The following is a 19,557-nucleotide window of genomic DNA, read 5'->3' as shown; positions in this document are numbered from 1 at the left end:
GGCCAATGACTTTGATTTGCAAACCGTTTAGCACTCGTAAACGTTGGACAGTAACTGCGTTATAAGAAAAATTCGAACCGAGAAGGAATTTACAAACTGATCTTTGTATAAATGATACTGGGCTATCTGAATCGATAAGGGCTAGTAGATCGCACTTTTTTCCTTCAACGCAATTAACCTTAACTATTGATTTCTTCATTTGAATTTGTGTTGTCCCATCATCCTCGACGCAGGCTATGTTCGTTGTTTTCTCGATCGAGTCGTCCTTAGTTGACGTGTTTTCCGTTTTGGTGGTCTCCCTTGCAGCTGCCACAGTATGACTGGTCGATGTGTTTTAGAAGGTATTTTTCTTCTTTTTCAGTTTCCAGCAGTCAGCCTTAACATGACCTTTCGCTTTACAATAAGCGCATGAGACATCTGATTTGGTTTTTCAGTGAATCGCTTTCATCGATGGCGAATCAGGTGTATCCCGCTCTTTTATTTTTTCCTTTCTCACTGGAGGTGGAGACGATTTCTTCTGTGCCGCCACGCATATACGAGGTCTGTTCAAAAAGTATCGCGAATTTTGAATTTCCGCGGGTTACGTATATTCGATTTTCGATTTTTTTGTGGCGTTATGTTGGTACTCATGTCTCTCACTTATGCTGACAAGTTCGGCCATTTTGAATGTTCAGTTAATTTTTGACAGCTGCTTTGCTTGCACGTGTTTTGGCTCGTCTTCGATTTTTGCCTATTCCAAAAAATGGATCAAAGAATCTGTATCAAATTTTGTGTGAAAAACAAAATTAAGTGCGCGGACGCATTCCGAATGTTGACTGTGGCATATGGTGAAGCTACCTTGGACCGAAGCAACGTTTATCGGTGGTACAAAATGTTCTCAGAGGGCCGAGAAGATGTGAACGACGAAGAGCGTGCCGGACGCCCGAGCACGTCAACAACAGACGAAAACATTGATGAAGTGAAGAAAATAGTATTGGCCAATCGGAACGGTCAATAAGGAATATTACCTGCAAGTTATGCGCAATTTGCGCGAAGCAATCCGCCAGAAACGCCCGGATTTGTGGAAGAACAAAAATTGGCTTTTGCACCATGATAACGCCCCTGCTCACACATCGTTGCTTGTGCGCGAATTTTTGACCAAAAACAACACACTAATGATGCCGCAGCCACCGTATTCCCCAGATCTGGCCCCCTGTGACTTTTTCTTGTTCCCGAAACTGAAGAGGCCCATGAAAGGACGACGCTACGCTACGATTGAGGAGATAAAGACGGCATCGAAGGAGGAGCTGAACAAGATCACAAAAAATTATTTTTTGAAGTGTTTCGAGGATTGGAAAAAACGTTAGCACAAGTGTATAATATCTGATGGGATTACTTTGAAGGGGACAAAATAGATATTCATGAATAAATAAATAATTTTTGAAAAAACACAAAATTCGCGATACTTTTTGAACAGACCTCGTATTGGTCAATTGATGCATTCTTTCTAAGAATTCGTCGACTGTTTCAACGTTGATCGACGCAGCAGCACTTCTAATGGAAAAATTATTAATTCCTGCAACAGGCTGATAATATTTTCCTGTTCAGCTGTAAAGGTTGAAGTATCTTAATCTTCTTTGCAGCATATTCCATAAAACTTTCCTTAGATAAATTCCAATGACAGGCATCCGCTTTCTCCATCAACCTTGTGAAAGATACTCGTCGCCTGAATCTTTTAATGAGAGCTTCCTTGAAGACGAACCATGAATCCATTAGAGACCCATTGTCCATATCGAATCAATCTGTTGCTAGTTTCTGTAGCTTGTTGGTCGCGGCTAGTAGTTTTACACTGTCGTTAACCCCATGAACAGCAGCAGCGTGCTCGACTTTACGCAACCAATGATCCACGTTATCATCCTCTGAACACTGGTAATTGAGAATCCAAAAGAGTAATAACTCATGCAGGTGAAACAGTAGCCAACACTGGGTAATGTTGATGAACAGTCGGAACGTTCATGATCTCTTCTATCGGAAGTCTTGCTTGAAAAATATCTACAGGAATTGTCATACATTGAACACTGCTCTTAGCTTCCGGATTATGATTACTACCGGATTCCAAATTTAATGAAATAACTGACGCAACATTAGTCGTTTGTCTGTCTCTTACTAACTGCTCAAGTAACTGTTGTTGCGCAAGTTGTTGTGTCATTTGTTGTTGCGCAATTTGTTGTTGCGCAATCTGTCGTGTGAGCTCGAGTAACGCTTGTTCTATCGAGCTTTGCGTAATTGATGGTGACGGGCCCTGTGTCGTTCTCCCTTGAGAGGGTCCTGGCATAGTCGTAAGTGTTTGCGCAGCATGCATCCTCTACCATCCGCCATTACCTGCACATGATTGGCCGTGCCTCGCGATTGGCCCGTTGACAATATTCTTCTGGGACTGGTTGACTTGCGATAGTGGGGCAGAAGGAGAGAGGTCCTGAGCGATTGATTTGTACAGGATATAGTCCGTTACCAGATTTGAATAAACCAGATCTTAACAGTAATATCGTATATCACGACTTGTGAATTATACTCCCTTTCCTTCCAAGGAGTTTCCTAGATTATTCCTCCTTCGGATTAATCCTGACAACATTTCTTTCCCTTTCGAAAGATCCTATTTCGGAAGTTATACACGTGATCGTGTTGCTGCCTTACAGCATCTATTTTCTCAGAAGTGGGATAGTAACTATCCACCTCTGCTGTGCTGTACCGCGATTAAGTGTCGTACGGAAAAAAACGTTTCTCCTTTCGTGTCCGGGAATACCGACGAAGGGCCATATCGCTATTAAAATTATTCGAACACGAGTCGGTTACGGGAAGTCCGGCCGCCATTAAGACATTGGCTGTGTTAAGACATTGGCACGCGCACGCGGTGATACTCGTCTCGACAAAGTCGCGCCATACAACATATCACGTGATCAACGTGTGACATGGATCGTGCATCGTTAAAAGCTCTCTCGCTTAACGATCTCAAGAGGAAATTAATGGATCTTAATCTACCCGTTATGGCTGACCGGGAAAAGTGGGATGATCGGAGCGCCGCCAGCAATAAGGCGCGAAAACTAAACTTATAATTTATGACTGAAGGAGCTATCTTACAGAATGAATTTCGATCGGAATTATTCAATTATTTTCTAGATTTCTATTGTGTTTTCTCGGGTAAACGGAATAATTCCAATCGGAATTCATTCCGACATATTCCATGATATATACTCTGGGCCCCCTATTCTTGCACAATATCGCATACGCAAAACTAGGGAAATACTATAGTATATGTAATGCATACTATAGTATTTCCCTAGTTTTTCGTGTGCTATACTTTACAAGAATAGAGGCTTTTTCACCATATAAATACCATGCGCAATGACATCAACAACTGTCAATAGGCGTATAAAACAGTTACAGAATATAGGCACAGTATAAGTAGTACATACGGTATGGACACTGAACTTTTTATGTGATCCCTAATTTTAATGCGCATGCGTCGATTTCTAACCAGGAATGTGGCTGCCTTCAGCCTTGAAATTGCAGGTTAGATTAGTTTAGCTGGATATGGATTCTTCCCATAAAATATAATTAATGGCCGCAGCACAAACTTTCGCATAATGCACAATGCATAGTGCATAAGAGAATCAGCCAATTAAAATCCTTTTTTTTAGAGAATAGATGGAAAGGAAAGGTTATGATTAGTTGATTTGCTTGTGCACTGCGCGTTATGCGTTATGCAAAAGTCTGTGCTGCGGCCTTAACTTTTTCGTCTACAATATTGTGTGAGACTCGTGATAAGGAAATCAAGCCAAACATAAGTATTACGGGAGAGCCGTGGTACATCGTTCGTACAAAGCTAAATATTTTTTAAAATTTGTAATAGAAAAGTATGGCAAAGGGTTAATAAAATTAAGTTTTACTAAAAAATTAAATCAAAGTTTTTTGGAGAGACGCTATATTGTGTTATATACGATAAAATATTCTTATAATAAAATATATATATATGTGTGCATGCGTGCGTGTGTATGTGTGCGCGTATATTATTAAATTACAATTTCACATTTAATTACAAATTTCATGCAATATATAGTATTATTTTTTCATAATTATTTACATAATTATTCAATTACAATTTTCATATAGTATTTAATTATTATTTTTAATTTATTACTGATTAATATTATTATTATTATTATTAATGTGGATATTATTTTTGTATAATGAGTTCGTTAACATTATGTTATTGTATAATTTTGATTTAAAAATATACTCGCTATAAATAATTTTCATGACACGACGATGAATTATGTCTTTTTTTTTAGAAAAATTATTCTGTAGCTTTATAAAAACTCAAATTTATAAGTGCCTTTTCAACTCACAACATTGCGGCGAGTCATGTGATCTGGGATCCACTACATCAAAGGTGTCGACGCTCAATGTTCATACTGTATGTACTTATATTGTGATATAGGCCCTGGCCTTAGAACATATATAAATGGAAGGGGAGTAGAGCGCTGAGCTTGATGCAAACATCTATGCGAAAGAGAAAGTAGTAACAAATAAATCTTGCTAAAGTGCTTGCGTCTGTTCCTTGTTCCCGCTGTCCATTATCACGCATTTTGTAATGCTTGATGATCTTAAAGATACTTGGTTTAATGTCAAACTGGAGGAAATAGAGCAAGAAATATTCAGTCAGCCCAATTGATTTCCACCAAGTCTATTTCATTTTTTTAATATTATATTACGGGTTCCTAATATCATTTGTGATACTTATTCTGGAAAATATAACATATTAGGTGTACAAAAAAGTTCTGAGCTTTTTTTTGTAAAATTCAATCTTTATTTAAAAACAAACGAAAAAATATTAATCAGCGAAATATTCTCCGTTATAAATAAGCTCCTTTTCAGTTTGCGCAGAGTTTATATCCAGCAGTGCTTGCAATTCGTCCGTTTCAATCTTTTCAGGGCGTCCAGCACGCGATTCATCTTTAAGACTGAAATCTCCTTGGCGAAACTTTTGATACCACCTTTTGCATGTTGCATGACTTACAGCGTTCTCTCCATATGCAGCACAAATCATTTCAGTGGCTTCAGCAGCATTTTTCTTCAGATGAAACGCGAAGTGGATGGAAAATCGAATATGCTCTTTTGTAATTGCCATCGTGAACACTACTGATTTTTGAGGTTATGTGCATCAAACGCCAAACCGTATCGCATTTCAGGAGGTTAAATGTTACTGTTTTAAAACCCCAAAAGGGCGGGAAGATATATAAAATTTAAATTGTTATTTCGGTTGTATCAAATCTAAAGCTCAGAACTTTTTTGTACACCTAATACTATTACAAAATAAATAATATACGGCAATTTAGATGCAGATAAGCACATTTTAAAAATACTTAAAAAAAAGATATTGTATAATTAAAAGGTATAATTAAAGGTATAATTAAGATATAATTAAAAGTAGGTTATATCCTCATATGCTTTGTGTTAATTAGCACAAAAAGGAATTTAGGTTCAGGTAATTATTTATTTTATAATTTCTTTTCTTTTTTACATCTTCCTATTACAAGTGAAAGAGATAAACTTCACAGTCGCTGCTTTCCGACCTCACACACGCGGTACTTGAACAAGGAACGCCGGAACCGACGCCGGCGTATTGAGAACATTTATCTCTTACTACCTTTCTCTCTCGTACAGATGTTTGCATCAGCGCGAACCATGGACAAGTATAAGCAATGCTGTCATTCATGTATGTTCTAAGATTCTGGCAGTATCGGAACACGGCTTATATTAGAGTCTTAGATTTATTAGAGAAGCGTGATTGCCTTATGTCAGTATCGCGAAAGTATTAGAAAAATTTAAACATGGCATCGTTTGCAAGACGGACTATGAAATCTACCAATCATTCATTAAACAGCCATTTTTTATACACAATCAGTTTATGATTAGTTATGTTTGTGCTAAGTTATGTGATTGCAATGACCAATCAAAATATTTAACACCAGTCGCGATTTGGGAGTGATTCAATTGCGTACTGTAACAATTGTCCATTGTCAGTCACAGCGACTTCTGCCTAGGGAGTTTTTTATTTTTTTCTAGTGCTCTGATTGACTTGTGTGCAATTGTAATTGCAAGCCTTTCTCCCGCTTCTGTTATAAATCTAGGAGCAGTGTTTATATGGCTCCTGCATACAGAACGTGATAACGCTTGCCGCATGGCGGAAGTTATTGCACTAACTAATAATTCTACGTTATGTGGTCTGTTTTCTGTTTCTACACTAGACTGTTCTAGAACTCTCTTTCTCACTTTAAACAAATATCAAATTATGTATGAAATATCTGGACGAAGCGTAAAGTTAACTTTTTGGCGAAGGAACCGTGCGGCGTGGGGGGGGGGCAGCCATCTTATCTGGCGACATTTTAGCGCTTTATTTGAAAATCGATATATAGTATTTATTACGATATTATTTATATTTCCAGTGCATAAAAATAGGATTTTGTGTAAGGCAAAGTTAATTTAACGGTTATGAGCAATTAAAAATAATTTTCTGTTTATATTAAAAGAAATAATGAATATATATAAATATATTCATTACTTCTTTTAATATAAATCGAAAATTATTTTCAATTGCACACAGCCATTAAATGTTTACAAATCAAGTAAAAAAAAAAGGGGACATGAGTCTAGTTATTTTAATGTACCATTTTTATAAACCAGAAATAATATAAAACTAAATAATATAAAACTAAATTTTATATAATTGAACAAACATTTCGACCTGTATACAAGATCATAATTAACGTTACAAAGAACCGATAATTGCAAGTAGTAACAGTTAAAGTCGCATAAAAATCCTAATAAAATCCAAAATTATGTTAAACATTATTAATATAAAATATATAATACTGCCTCGAATTTTATATTAATAATATTTTAACATAGCTTAATTTAGATATTATTAGAATTTTAATTTTTATACGACTTTAATTGTTTTCGTAATTATCGGTACGTTGATAATGACCTTGTGTAGGTCGAAACGTTTATTCAATTATATAAAATTTAATTTCACATTATTTCCGGATTAGCATTAAAGTGACTTATTGGCTCGTAGCCTTTTTTTATTATTTATTTTAAGGAATCTTTATTTGTTTTGTATATATTATAAATACGTATAGATTATAAATACCGATGAAAATTTATTTCGACATTTTGCTTTTGATTAATTTATTCCTTAATTTTTCTGCAGCTTTTATTGCTATAGCTGATTACAACATAATGTGACATCGTTGATGTTTTATTTTAGAAAAATATAAAATTTTATACAATGCAATATTAGTTGCTTTCCATTTGCACACAAGTAAAACTGAGCTCTCAAGTGAGCTGAGTATTTCATACTTAGTGACTTACTTAATGACCTCATTAATTTGCTTAGTTTGGTAAAAAGTTATCACGGACATCATAGGTTCGAACTTTACTTTTAAAGGAAATTTACGAGACTCACTACTCGTAAAGCACACGGTCTCGATCTTGTGCAGATTATAGGCACCGACGAGATACTATTAAAGTCCGACATCCTTAGGGATTTGACCTTGTGAATATTGTAGTAATTAAGAATTAAAATATTGATTTGTTCAGGTTTGCTGGTGAGTGTGCGATTTTATTGTGATTGCGGCGATTCTAATTATTAAGGTCTGTTTTTTCTTACAAGTTCTTTTTCGGTCTTGTCTAGCGATCTGGCTTTGATACTGGACATCTTGACTGCTCAATCGCACGTATTTTCGAGATCCATCCGAATTTTACTTTTTTACTTTTTATGTTGATTGCGACATGAATTATTTTTTTATTTATTGTTTTATTTTATCACACTTTACATCTGAAGAGGGCTCAATCTTGTAGCCGAAACTTGTTATGTTTTTTATACATTGTTTTATACATTTTTATACATTTATACATTTATATGCGCCGCTCCGTATCGGTTCATGTATCTTCACCTAATATCTTTAATTAATTAAATGTTTTAACCTAATGACTCTTCTTTCGCCGTTTATTTTATTTGTTTATTTAAGAATTAAGTGACTGAAAATATTGTACTAATTTTATGATTTATTAATTCAGTGGATATATTTATGCATTTAGAACTCAATAATACTCGATTTTGCTTTAAAATTGTAATTTCAGTGCTATCATCAAAGTTTGATTATCAACAGATAACTGCAGACAAAAAATTGTAATTTTTTTCCAATATATAAAATATTATAGCTTTACAAGTATGCATATTTATTTATGGAACATTTATGTAATAAAAAATCATAAATTTAATAATGTATGAACCAAATATTTATGTTAATAATAGCAAATTTATATCAATTGTCGATAATGTTCTTCAATTACCTCCGGGCCCTTGAGGCCCTTTTTATACCACCGAAAATTTGCCCAGGATTAACAGTCTTTAATAATATCTCGTCGGTGTTATAGGCAAAAACTAAATTGAATCTCACTTGTCAGAGTGTAAAAGGAACGCGCATTCAACTGACGTCACAAGTGAAAATTATCTGAGAATCGGTGTAAATGGAAAGCAACTATTGTTCTCGTCACGGTATCCAGCAACGATATCACACATAGGCTGCATTCCGTTTCACGCATGAAGCGGATGATATATCATTTATCTTTGTTTAACATTCGGCAAATAACAAGAATAAATAACGCAGCATGCGTGAAACAGAATGCAGCCACAGTTATTTTATTATTTTACCGCTAGAAAGCAGCATCAGTGGGTGTGTTCCCTTTTTACTGACAGCGCAATCATCATGATGTCACAACAGTGCACTGTCACAGCTGTTCCAAAATTACTGTAGTACTGCCAGCACTATTGTAACGTTGTATTTCGGAACAGCTTTGCAGCAGACTGGCAGTAGTGCAGACAGATAAACTACTAAATTGTCAATAAATTTTGAATGAAAACAGCAGTAATAGTTCTTCCGAAGAAGATGAACTAATTATGAGATCATCAATTCAAGCAGTTTGATTTCATGTTAAAAACTATATAGACACATCAGAGTATCAATCATGAAACTTTGTCCCTAGGATGGAAAGTGAAAAATGAAAAATTTCTCCATTAATTTCAATGGTAAAAATTTTTACTTTTCATTTGCCATCCTAGAGATAAAGTTTTATGATTGATTTGATATCCAGTTAATGAATATACTCAGATATAATATTCAGATATGGAATTTAAGAGTTTCGCGGTAAAATGAATGTATGTGCATCTTCTGCAGTTACGTATAATGTATAGTATACATTTTTTTATTTCCTGGATCGAATATTTCGACGCGTTGTGTTTCTTTAAGCGACGCCATATTGCACTGTAACTGCCTCACCTCGAAAACCGCAGTAATCGCAGTGGCAATATGGCTATCATTTATGATGTCATTGAGGGAATTAGACGTTTTTGCAGCGCACTGCGTAATAATAGCGGGACAATTTTTCAATACTGTCAGTACTGGCAGTGTATATTGGAACACACCCAGTGTCGCCAGACAATATGGCGGCCCCTTTCTCTACTAAACTCTTCACTCCCCGCACTTGAAGGCTCCGTCTAAATATTTATACGTCCATGTATCAAATGTATATTTATCTCACTTTAAGTTCCAAAAGTGTACACTAGTTCAGTCACAGAAAATAAATTTCTTAAGTCTGTTCTCACCATGCAAAACTTCTAGAAATAACATAATACTACTTCCGCCGCGCGACAAAAGTTGAATTGTTAAGTTCAACTTTCGTCACGCGGCAAGCATTGCCGCGTTTTGTGTGCAGGAACCTTTAACCTGGTGTTTACAATAGATATTTTAAGTTTTAAGCCGTAATGGCTCCTGCACACACAACACGGCAACGCTTGCCGTGCTGCGAAAATTGGCACAATAGCCAATCAAGTCTTGTTTGCTCGGAAGTAATAGATATATAATTTCCACCGCGCGATAAAAGTTGAACTTAATCCAACTTTTACTGCGCGGCAGAAGTAGTATTACATCATTTTTAGAAATTTTGCAAGGTAAGGCCAATTTAAAAACATAAAATTATTGGGCAAGTTCAAGACAAAGCGGTTAAGCATGCTTGCCGAATGAGCATAATTGGTTCTTACCTGTGGATTTAACCAATCATGTTTAATTGTTTGGCGAGCAAATCTAGCCGCTTTGTCGCTCATTAGTTAGTGCGGACAACTTTCGCCGCGCGGCAAACTTTGCCGCGTTTTGTGTGCAGGAGCTTATTAATCGATGTTAGCGATATAGAACTAATATGGACCATCTGATCTGTAGCGACGACCAATTACAAACGTTCCGCCAATTCCGCATTGCGCCAATTTCGCATCAGCGGGACCGCGCTATGAATATTACATCTTAAGTTTTTCTATGGCCCTTAACCTAGTGAAAAAGATTTTTGCATGATTGGCATCCCTGTTAAGGCAAGAAAGGTGGGGGAAAGGCATGCCGTCTATGAAGTATGAAAACGGTATTGAAACGAAATAAAACTGACTGTATATTCGAGAAGATTTCACAACGTGTGATATTTCAAGTATAATATCGAGGCTTGATTCAAATTAGTCGATGAATCGAGCGTATACACTATCAATGACACTATGATCGATACTGTTCGCACATCCCACGATAGTCGGACGTAAAATTTCGATGATCTTGATGCGTGGTTAGCGTGGTATTAGTAACGAAGTGAGACGACGGAGCGATACTTCTCCGGAGAATAACTTTTCTAGTGATTTATCGAGGAAGGTAAGGACGGCGCGTGTGACTCGCGGGTCGTTTTGCGACACCTTGCGATCGTCATTCGAAAGAACGACTGAAGCCGCCGACGCGAGACGACATAATTTCGCATCTAATATTATGATGTGACTCAATACGATTCGCTAACACGCAACGCAAGATTGTGAGGTTCTTATTTTCATGTTTGGCAAGTTCTGTGTCTTTCGAGATTTCAATTGAGCGAGCGTTAACAGAATGATGCATGCGTATTTTTTTCGGCTATGCCTTCACGCCGAATTTTCTCGGGGAGAACCGATGATTGACGTGAATTTAATTGGCGATCTTAACCTCGCATAATCGCAATAACTCGCTCGATCGCACGCTCTCTTTCTCTGTCTTCAAGCATCGAGGAAAAGAAAAAGAAAGCGTGTATGTGTATGTATGTGTGCGCCCGCGCGCGCGTCAGTTCATGTCAGTTTAAGGACAACGAAAAAAAAATTCAGTTACGCTGTTCTCACGGCTATCCTCTGCTTTGAAATCCCAAGGTCCGTTTTCACAATATTATCCAAAGATTAAAGGTTACTAAGAGATTCGTCAATGAAATTCATTCATGAATTTGTTGGTAACCTTTAATCTTTAGGTAACCATAGATTGTGAAGATAGGGCTGAGTCGTTTGATAACGAACGTCCTCGCCGCGTGGTAAGCGTTATTTATTAATTTTCTCGGTCGCAGGATGCTCATTCTCGCGGTACCCTGGTCTCGTGTTCCTCACACATTGCTGTTAAAGTTTCATATTGCATTTTCTGTCACGCTTATCGCTTCTTGAAATGTCGACGTCTTTTATCGTAGGCATAGACTTTCTTGTTATTACTCGCTTATTATTTGCGAAATATGCGGATATATACATTGCAGTATGATGAGATATTACGTATACACATAAATACGCCTACGCGCGCGCGCGTTCTCATTGTCACGTTCTTTTTAACACGTTCTCCTCTCGGTGCCTTTTGCTTCGTGTAAATTTGTTATTACTTTACAACTCCCATTTGTAAGTAATATGTAATATGCAAACTTTTTGAGTATATTACATTTTATCAATTTAGAATCTATAATTTAGAATCTCCACGATAAATTTGTTCTTACAGACTCAAATAAGCTTTAAGTCAACTATCTTATCATGTTTACATGAAAACTTTCTAAATATATTTATATATTTTTTTTTAGCTTAAAACATTTGTGCAAGTATACCTACTTATTAGTAAGATTTATATGATAAATCAACTATTAAAAAAATATATATATGTGTACATCGCCAATTTGCTATAATATCGACATAATTAAAAAATTAATTTTTATTTTTATATTTGCTTACAAAAAAATGACGGAAATATAAGAAAAAGGAAAGAACATACTTTTATTCCTCTATAACCCTTATCATACAAGGTCAGGTCACCAATAACCAAGCGATTCTTGTTCGTGTAAATTTCTTTGAGTTTTTCAGTAATTATAAATTATATTACATTGTATTATTTTCCAGAATGAAGTTTCAATATTTATTCTAGAAGGTTGAAAATATGTTGAATTTTTAGAGATTTTTAAAATCATTTTGAATAAGTGAAAAAAACGGATGGATTCTAGTGATCCATGTTTGGATGGATAAAGCATCAATTTGTACTTTATATTGTAAGAGTTTATCATATTGCTACCTTAAAATTAATTGTTATACTAAAATTGATCGTTCAAGAGAGTAAATTGAACAATTCAAAATTAATATTACAAAAAATTTTTGCTGATTCAAAGCATTAAAACTTATTTTCTAAAAACTTTGTTTTTTTGAATCATCGTTATCATAGCAAAGTGATATGCGTATATATTTTCTAAATAACTGATTTATTGTATATACATATGTACATACATATACAGAGGATGTTTAAAAAGTAAAAAGGCGCTTAGCAGATAATTGGAAATCCCAGAAAAGAAAAGAAAAAGAAAAAAGTTGATATGAACAAATTCGGAACTACGTTTGTTTTTGAGTTATCATTATCTTTGTGTTAAAATTTGAAATTGCTTTATTTTCAAATTTTTTTGTTAAAAATTGAAAGGAAAGATGGTTTTCATGGGGATTTTATAACATAATTAAAGAGTCAAAAGTTGCGGACTACCTTAGCAATATCCAGGATGCAGCCCTTCCCACTAATGTTTCTACACAGAACTACTTCCCACGTGGAAATAGCAGCTTGCTTAATGTCTCTTGAAAGACTCAGGATCTTTCAGATCAACGCATATCTAGGCTATATCAATTTTTATTCTTTATATCAACTTTTTTTATTCTTATTCCTGAATTACCTCCCGAAATCCCGAGCAATTGACCTTCACTTTAAACTTTCTGTGCGAGCGTGCACATACGTATACACATATATACACAAAAACAGTCATATTTATTAAAAATAGATTTTATAAAGTGTCTGCTACAAAGGTGAAAGGATGGAAATAAAATAAGTAAATTTCTGTTTGTTGCTATAAGAAAAGATTTATTTCGATCCTTTTAAGATACACTGACTATTCTTTCATGGCTTTAGACAAATAAAACTAGAATATTTACGATTCAAAAATTATAAGACTACAAATATATAATTTATGTTACACTTTTTAAATAAAAATCAACCTATTTCACCTATTCTTTGTCGATAAAAAACAAGGTTGGGTATTAACTAATTAATAAGCTAAAAGTTAAATGAAAAGTTAATAATTTAATTAGTTAATTTCTCAAATGAATTAATTTTTAATTTAATTGAGTTATTTTTTAATTTTAATTTATTAATTTTTTACTTTTTGACTTAAGTTTCTTTATCTGTATAAATGCCAGTATTCTTTTTTATAAAATCTTAAATATTAAAAAATTAGAAAAAGCTCGGTAATTGTGTGATAGACGCATCATTCCTAGTGCCCAAGGATAAACATGAGTTGGATCTACATTTAGAAAACGCTATCAATGCTATTACGTCATACTATTCTTTTCTTTACATCTAATGAACGATAGAATAAAAACTGTTTATTTATGTATAATTTTCAAAAACCGTGTGGGCCAACAAGATTGCTATTTTTAAAAATTATATATATTTTTCTTTTGTTATATAAATATTAAAATGTGAAATTATCTATTTTAAGGTATTAAAAATAAATTTTTATTATATAAGAAATATCTTTGTTATTTCATATAATTCACGAATAAAATATTAAATATATCCGATGATCTATATCATCATTGTTTTGTCATTTAAAGTAATCTGATTCTAAAAAGGTTAAGATACTTTTATTTAATAAAAATGTTTTTCAAAATTAACTTTACTTCAGTTAAATTAAATCTTAATATAACTTTAATTGAGTTTTTTATTTATTCAACTTTTAACTTAACTAAATTAATTTTATAAGCCATTAACTTTAACTTAACTTAATTTTAAAAAACATGAATTTACCTCCTTATAAAAAGATTATTGATTCGATATCTGATATGTGTAATAGGTTTGTTTTATTGTTACATTTTCTGATGAAAAAATTCTCATAATATCTCAGTGTTAAGAATTTGTAATATTTTAAGTTTATGAAGATTTCTTAAGGCTCCTGAGTAATCATCAGCCATATTGAATCGTAACGGCAGAAACCAAACAAGCAATGACACGTTAATTTTTATCATGTGCCAGTTGTAAATAAAGACACTTTAAAATAATTGTAAAAATGGACGGAAATTATGTTTATCCTCCCTGACACAAATAATCGTAAATAGAAAAAATGAAGTGAAGTGATTTTATTCAATGCGTAGCCTTATTTTTACTTACATGAGCCTTTTATCACTTTTTACAATTATTTGACTGTCATGTAATTTGTCATTTCTCGCTTTTGATGTCATGATTCAATATGGCTGTAGTTATTAAGAGCCTTAAACTTTTCTGGATTTTATAAGTTTTTTTTTTTCAAAAATTAGTATGAAAAGTTTTAGAATATTTCAAAATTTACATAAATTAAGTCTAGAAAAGACGTAAACTTTCTCAGTTTCTTCTTCTGAAAAGTGTTGTAATTCATATAAAAAAATCTGAGAACATTTCTAAAAAGTTATAAAATTGTATAGAAATTTTGAAAAATTTTAAAATTTACATAAAAATCCTGAAAAATTATATAAAGAATCCTGAAAAAATTGTTATCAAGTCTGAACTGTGTATTAGAACTTCTCTTGTTGTTTTCGCTAAATTTCAAACATATACTTTTATTTCAAAACAGTGTACACATTAATATATATATTTAAAAAACATAAATTTAATGCGCTGTTGGTAAAACGCAAATAATAATGTAGCAAAGAAATATTAGAAATAAAACAATAAATAACGATTTTTTATTGGTTATATAACAATCAGTGATAAATACATCACCACGTGTATTGATTGTATACGTTAATTTGGCTGTACATAGCACGGTTGTCTCTTGACTTCTATTATAAACCTACGAAATATGAGTCTACATCACAGTATTGCTAAAAAATTGACCAATTACCAATTAGTCAAATGTGAAAAAAATAATCGATTGTAATTGGTCAATTCTTATGACTTTACGTCGTTTTACAATCTCTTAAAGCAAAGTTGTAAAAGCAAGGTTTGTAAACCTGAATCCTAGACTGACAGCATATCAATGAAAGAAATCAAGCAGACTTCGATATATTTGTTACATAATTTGATGTAGATTTATGATTGATACAACAGAATTTATTGAATGCAGATTTTGCTCTATATACATTTCTATTAGATTATATCGGCTTTATTAGCGAAATACGAACTTAATGCAAATATGATTGATGATAATCAATTGCTAAATTCTCTTTTCAATCATCAAGCTAGACTTCTTTCAATTCGCTAGCATGATGCCAACAATTTGTTTACTTGATAAAGTATATTGTATGTATTTAATATATATTATATATATATATATATATGTAGAATCGAAAATTTATTAAATATATGTAATATATTTTTTAGTGTATATAACAAAATTATTTTTAATATATACAGAGTGTTTAATATTAAGTGTAGCACCGTTCATGGATAGGTAGAGCGAACTAAATTAAATCGAAAAGTTTGATATCATTTTGCAATTTTCGCAATAGTTGACGAAATATTTATTTCTAAAAATCGCCGAATAAGTATGTATCTGTCCGACCTATCGCCAAGTGCAAGCGCAGTATGATATTGCCCAATATGAGACTGCTCAGCGCAAAGAGGTGTTTTCTTTTGCTGCTTGTGCATTGCCAAGGCTACACTTGTAGTAAATAACTTTAAGACAAAAATAGTTAGTAGAGTTTATCTACTGATATTATTACAAAAATGTTTATCATATACAAACAAACATGATTATGAATTTATTTTGACACATGTAATATCTCTCTATTAAATTGATATTTTGTGCATTGATATTAATTATGCATATGTAATGTACAAATAGATTCCGTATAGAAGCAAGAATAATTTTTTAATAAAAGTATGCATATTTGTATGGTAATCTTAAAGTTGCTGAAAGGACCCTAGCGAAGCACACCTGCATCACTTGTTATATTATTGCCGTGAAATGTTCAGTTATTTGATTAGAGGACTTTAATCGCTATTAATTTAAAAATTATTACAATCTCAATATTTACGTATAAGAATTTTAAACTTAAAATTATCTCAGAAACAACGCTTTTAAAAGGTGATCCGATAGTTGCAGGACACTCCGTGCACACACACACACACACACGCGCGCGCGCGCATGAATAATTTCGTTGTGTTAAAATATTTGTTATACTTTATAAACAGATATATTGCCATCAAGAGATATTTAGACTACATTTCACAGCGTTCTCTCTGAGGAAAATTTTATTTGATATAATAGTATACGTTACTATATATTTCGAAAATTTTCCTGGGAATATATTTGTTCTGAAATGTAGCCTTACAAATAATGAGGTTTCACTTTCTTAAACATTAATTTAAAAGAAGAACGTGACTTATGTAAAAATATGAACTTTTATTCTAGTGAAGAGAGGGATGCCACGTAGCAAGCGAAGAGGACCTTCCAGCACAAATCACAATCATACTCCTATTGATATGTCAGTATCTGGTGCACATGAAGAGAGTTTACCTAGGCATCCTTCAAAACGGTTAAGACATACCTCTAGGTTTGAAATCATATTTTATCATAACAGTTATATAAATATAAATATTTATTAAATTATGCCTAACAATATCGTTATATTGTAAAATGAAAAATTAATATTAAAAGTCCTTTTTTATATAATACTTTTTTAATTATCACATACAATATTATTGATTCATTATTGACTTAAATAAAAAGAATTTTTAATTTTTGTTTTAATATATGAATAATATTGTTGCAGTGCCAGACGATACACAAAATCTGATGATGTAGCCAATGCATCAATGTTCTCCCAAAAACGTTGTATCACCTGGTTCAGAGAATATACCTCGCCAGATGATACAGACACTCTCGGACCCGAAGGGATGGAAAAGTTTTGTGAAGATATTGGTGTGGAACCTGAAAATGTAGTAATGCTCGTTCTTGCATATAGAATGAATGCTCGCCAAATGGGCTTCTTCACATTGAGTGAATGGCTTAAAGGTTTCTCGGAGCTTCAATGCGACTCGATTAGTAAAATACAACAGAAGCTCGAGTACCTAAGGAATCAACTAAACGACCCATACACATTTAAGGGAATTTATAGATATGCTTACGATTTCGCTAGAGTATGTGCGATATTATCTATATTATCTATATTATAATATCCAGATTTACGCGTATGAATGTAACGACCATCAAATTTGTCCGTTGCTTCTGATTATTTTGCTCGAACTCTTTATAGGACAAAGATCAACGTAGCATGGACATGGACACAGCAAGAGTGATGTTACAATTGCTTTTGGGAAAACATTGGCCACTGTTTACACAGTTTGCTCAGTTCCTAGATCAATCAAAGTACAAAGTGATTAATAAAGATCAATGGTGCAACATATTAGAATTTTCACGTACAATCAATCATGACTTATCTAATTATGATTTAGATGGAGCGTGTAAGTGTATAGAAGAGGATTGTTTATATTGATTTTAATAAAAACATAGTAGATTATCTTACATTTACAGAATTCGTACGTTATTGTATATATAATATATGGTTCTTTTAGGGCCAGTAATGCTTGATGAATTTGTTGAATGGTTAAAAATTCAACGAGACGAAGGATCATCTTCAACAGAAGCTAGAGGCAGCTGAAACATCATAAGAATAGTCCGTTGAACTAAAAACAATTCGTTTCTTTTATCATATAATATTCTGTAATTAACGACAAATTTCTGTTTATAAATACCATAATCTCGCAATATTTCCATTACCATCTCATACTATTTTTTTATTACGATTAAATGATAGTGATGTAAGTAGCTTATCTTGATTTATTACTATGATTTAGAGTATTTTCTATACAAATTTGGCTAAAAATTTTTATTTAATCTGTTTTCTTACTTGTCACCTCTTGCAATTAATCCAGGGTTTGCCACAGAAACTCTTGTGATTAAAAATAAAACTATTTTGATATAAGATTTACTTGTGCAATTTACAAAAATAATTTGATATATCAAATTATGGATAAATGAGTTAATCTGGTAATATAGCATTTTTTCCAAATTGAGTAATATTTCAGATAATAATTGCCGTTGACTTCCAGTGATTGTAGACTATACATTTTGTGTGTTATTAAAAAATTTACTTTCTCTGGTGAAAATTTTTCTTAGAATTCTTTATATAAAAATTTCTTTTTTTTTTTTCTTCAAAATTCCTGTATAATTTTATAACATTTTGAAAAACTCGGATTTTTTTCCATAAGAATTGCTACACTTTTCAGAAATGTTGAAAGAGAAAGTTTATATCTTTTGAAGAAATCTTTATATGGGTGTTTTATTTTAATTGATGTACTAAAATATTTCGAGAATGAGATATATGTGTGTGTGTGTGAGATTGAAAAGTTTTAGATGGAAATTGCACGGTTTTGAGGGGGTTTTGTATTTAGATTATGTTATTTTCTAGGAGCGCGTGGCATATACAGCGCACTGGTTTATCATGTCAGAGGTTCCGGGTTTTATCTAGTAGGAACCAAAATATTTACGCTCATGTCTTCTCTCGGAAAAAGCCGACAATCTCCCGAGAGTTCACAGAAACATCTCTAGAAAAATCTGCAGTTCAGAATCGACATTAAAACTATAGGTCCCATATGCTCGTGGCAAAATTATTTTCTAGGTGAAGGCATCAAAGATATATGAAGGTCACCTCCACTTTTTTAAATGAAATATATGATTTTTTTATATAATACGATTCCTTTAATTATTCTGCATATAAAGATATTAAGGTAGCGATATCAAAAAATCATAATTCCATTTAAAAGAGGGCGGTAATCTTTATATCTCTTTCTGACGCCTCTACTTAAAAAAAAAACGACGAATAAAAATATATATATTCCCTTCGTAACCGTACCACTTTCATCTAAAACTTTTCAATCCCGCACATGTTTCATTTTCGTGATATTTTAGTATGTTACTTAAGATGAACTGCTCAGTATATGGAAATTCTGAAATGTTCTAACAATAAGATCTCTTCTTTCCGAAAAAAATGTTATATATATATATATGTGGATATATACATAATTTTATATTATATAATAATACATAATTTTATATTATATAATAATACATAATTTTATATAATTATATATA

At 32.9% G+C, this 19,557-nt stretch overlaps 1 protein-coding gene across 4 annotated transcripts; it reads left to right on the top strand.

Annotated features, from left to right (window-relative positions):
• Nucleotides 1-10,483: 10,483 nt before the first annotated feature.
• LOC108755193 (DCN1-like protein 4) lies at nucleotides 10,484-18,173 on the top strand. 4 transcript variants are annotated; one of them, XM_018498072.1, is made up of 5 exons: nucleotides 10,484-10,787; nucleotides 16,816-16,957; nucleotides 17,177-17,543; nucleotides 17,660-17,867; nucleotides 17,979-18,173. In XM_018498072.1, exons 2-5 carry the CDS (start codon nucleotides 16,827-16,829, stop codon nucleotides 18,062-18,064), a joined length of 792 nt encoding a protein of 263 aa, XP_018353574.1. In that variant the 5' UTR covers nucleotides 10,484-10,787; nucleotides 16,816-16,826; the 3' UTR covers nucleotides 18,065-18,173. The 4 variants fall into 4 exon arrangements, with proteins under 4 accessions (XP_018353574.1, XP_018353577.1, XP_018353576.1 ...); XM_018498075.1 differs by lacking the exon at nucleotides 10,484-10,787 and adding an exon at nucleotides 10,798-10,941; XM_018498074.1 differs by lacking the exon at nucleotides 10,484-10,787 and adding an exon at nucleotides 10,798-10,946.
• Nucleotides 18,174-19,557: the final 1,384 nt, after the last annotated feature.

Source organism: Trachymyrmex septentrionalis, unplaced genomic scaffold (genome assembly GCF_001594115.1).
Source record: "Trachymyrmex septentrionalis isolate Tsep2-gDNA-1 unplaced genomic scaffold, Tsep1.0 scaffold86, whole genome shotgun sequence".
Lineage (NCBI taxonomy): Eukaryota > Metazoa > Arthropoda > Insecta > Hymenoptera > Formicidae > Trachymyrmex > Trachymyrmex septentrionalis.
The sequence above is the reverse complement of the archived record's forward strand: the minus strand, read 5'-3'. Positions and strand labels throughout refer to the sequence as shown.

Coding starts and splice junctions, on each gene's coding strand:
- LOC108755193 (XM_018498072.1), top strand. CDS start 16,827: ATGCCACGTAGCAAGCGAAGAGGACCTTCCAGCACAAATCACAATCAT. Junction 17,544..17,659: donor ATGCTTACGATTTCGCTAGA/GTATGTGCGATA, acceptor AACTCTTTATAG/GACAAAGATCAACGTAGCAT. Junction 17,868..17,978: donor TTATGATTTAGATGGAGCGT/GTAAGTGTATAG, acceptor TGGTTCTTTTAG/GGCCAGTAATGCTTGATGAA.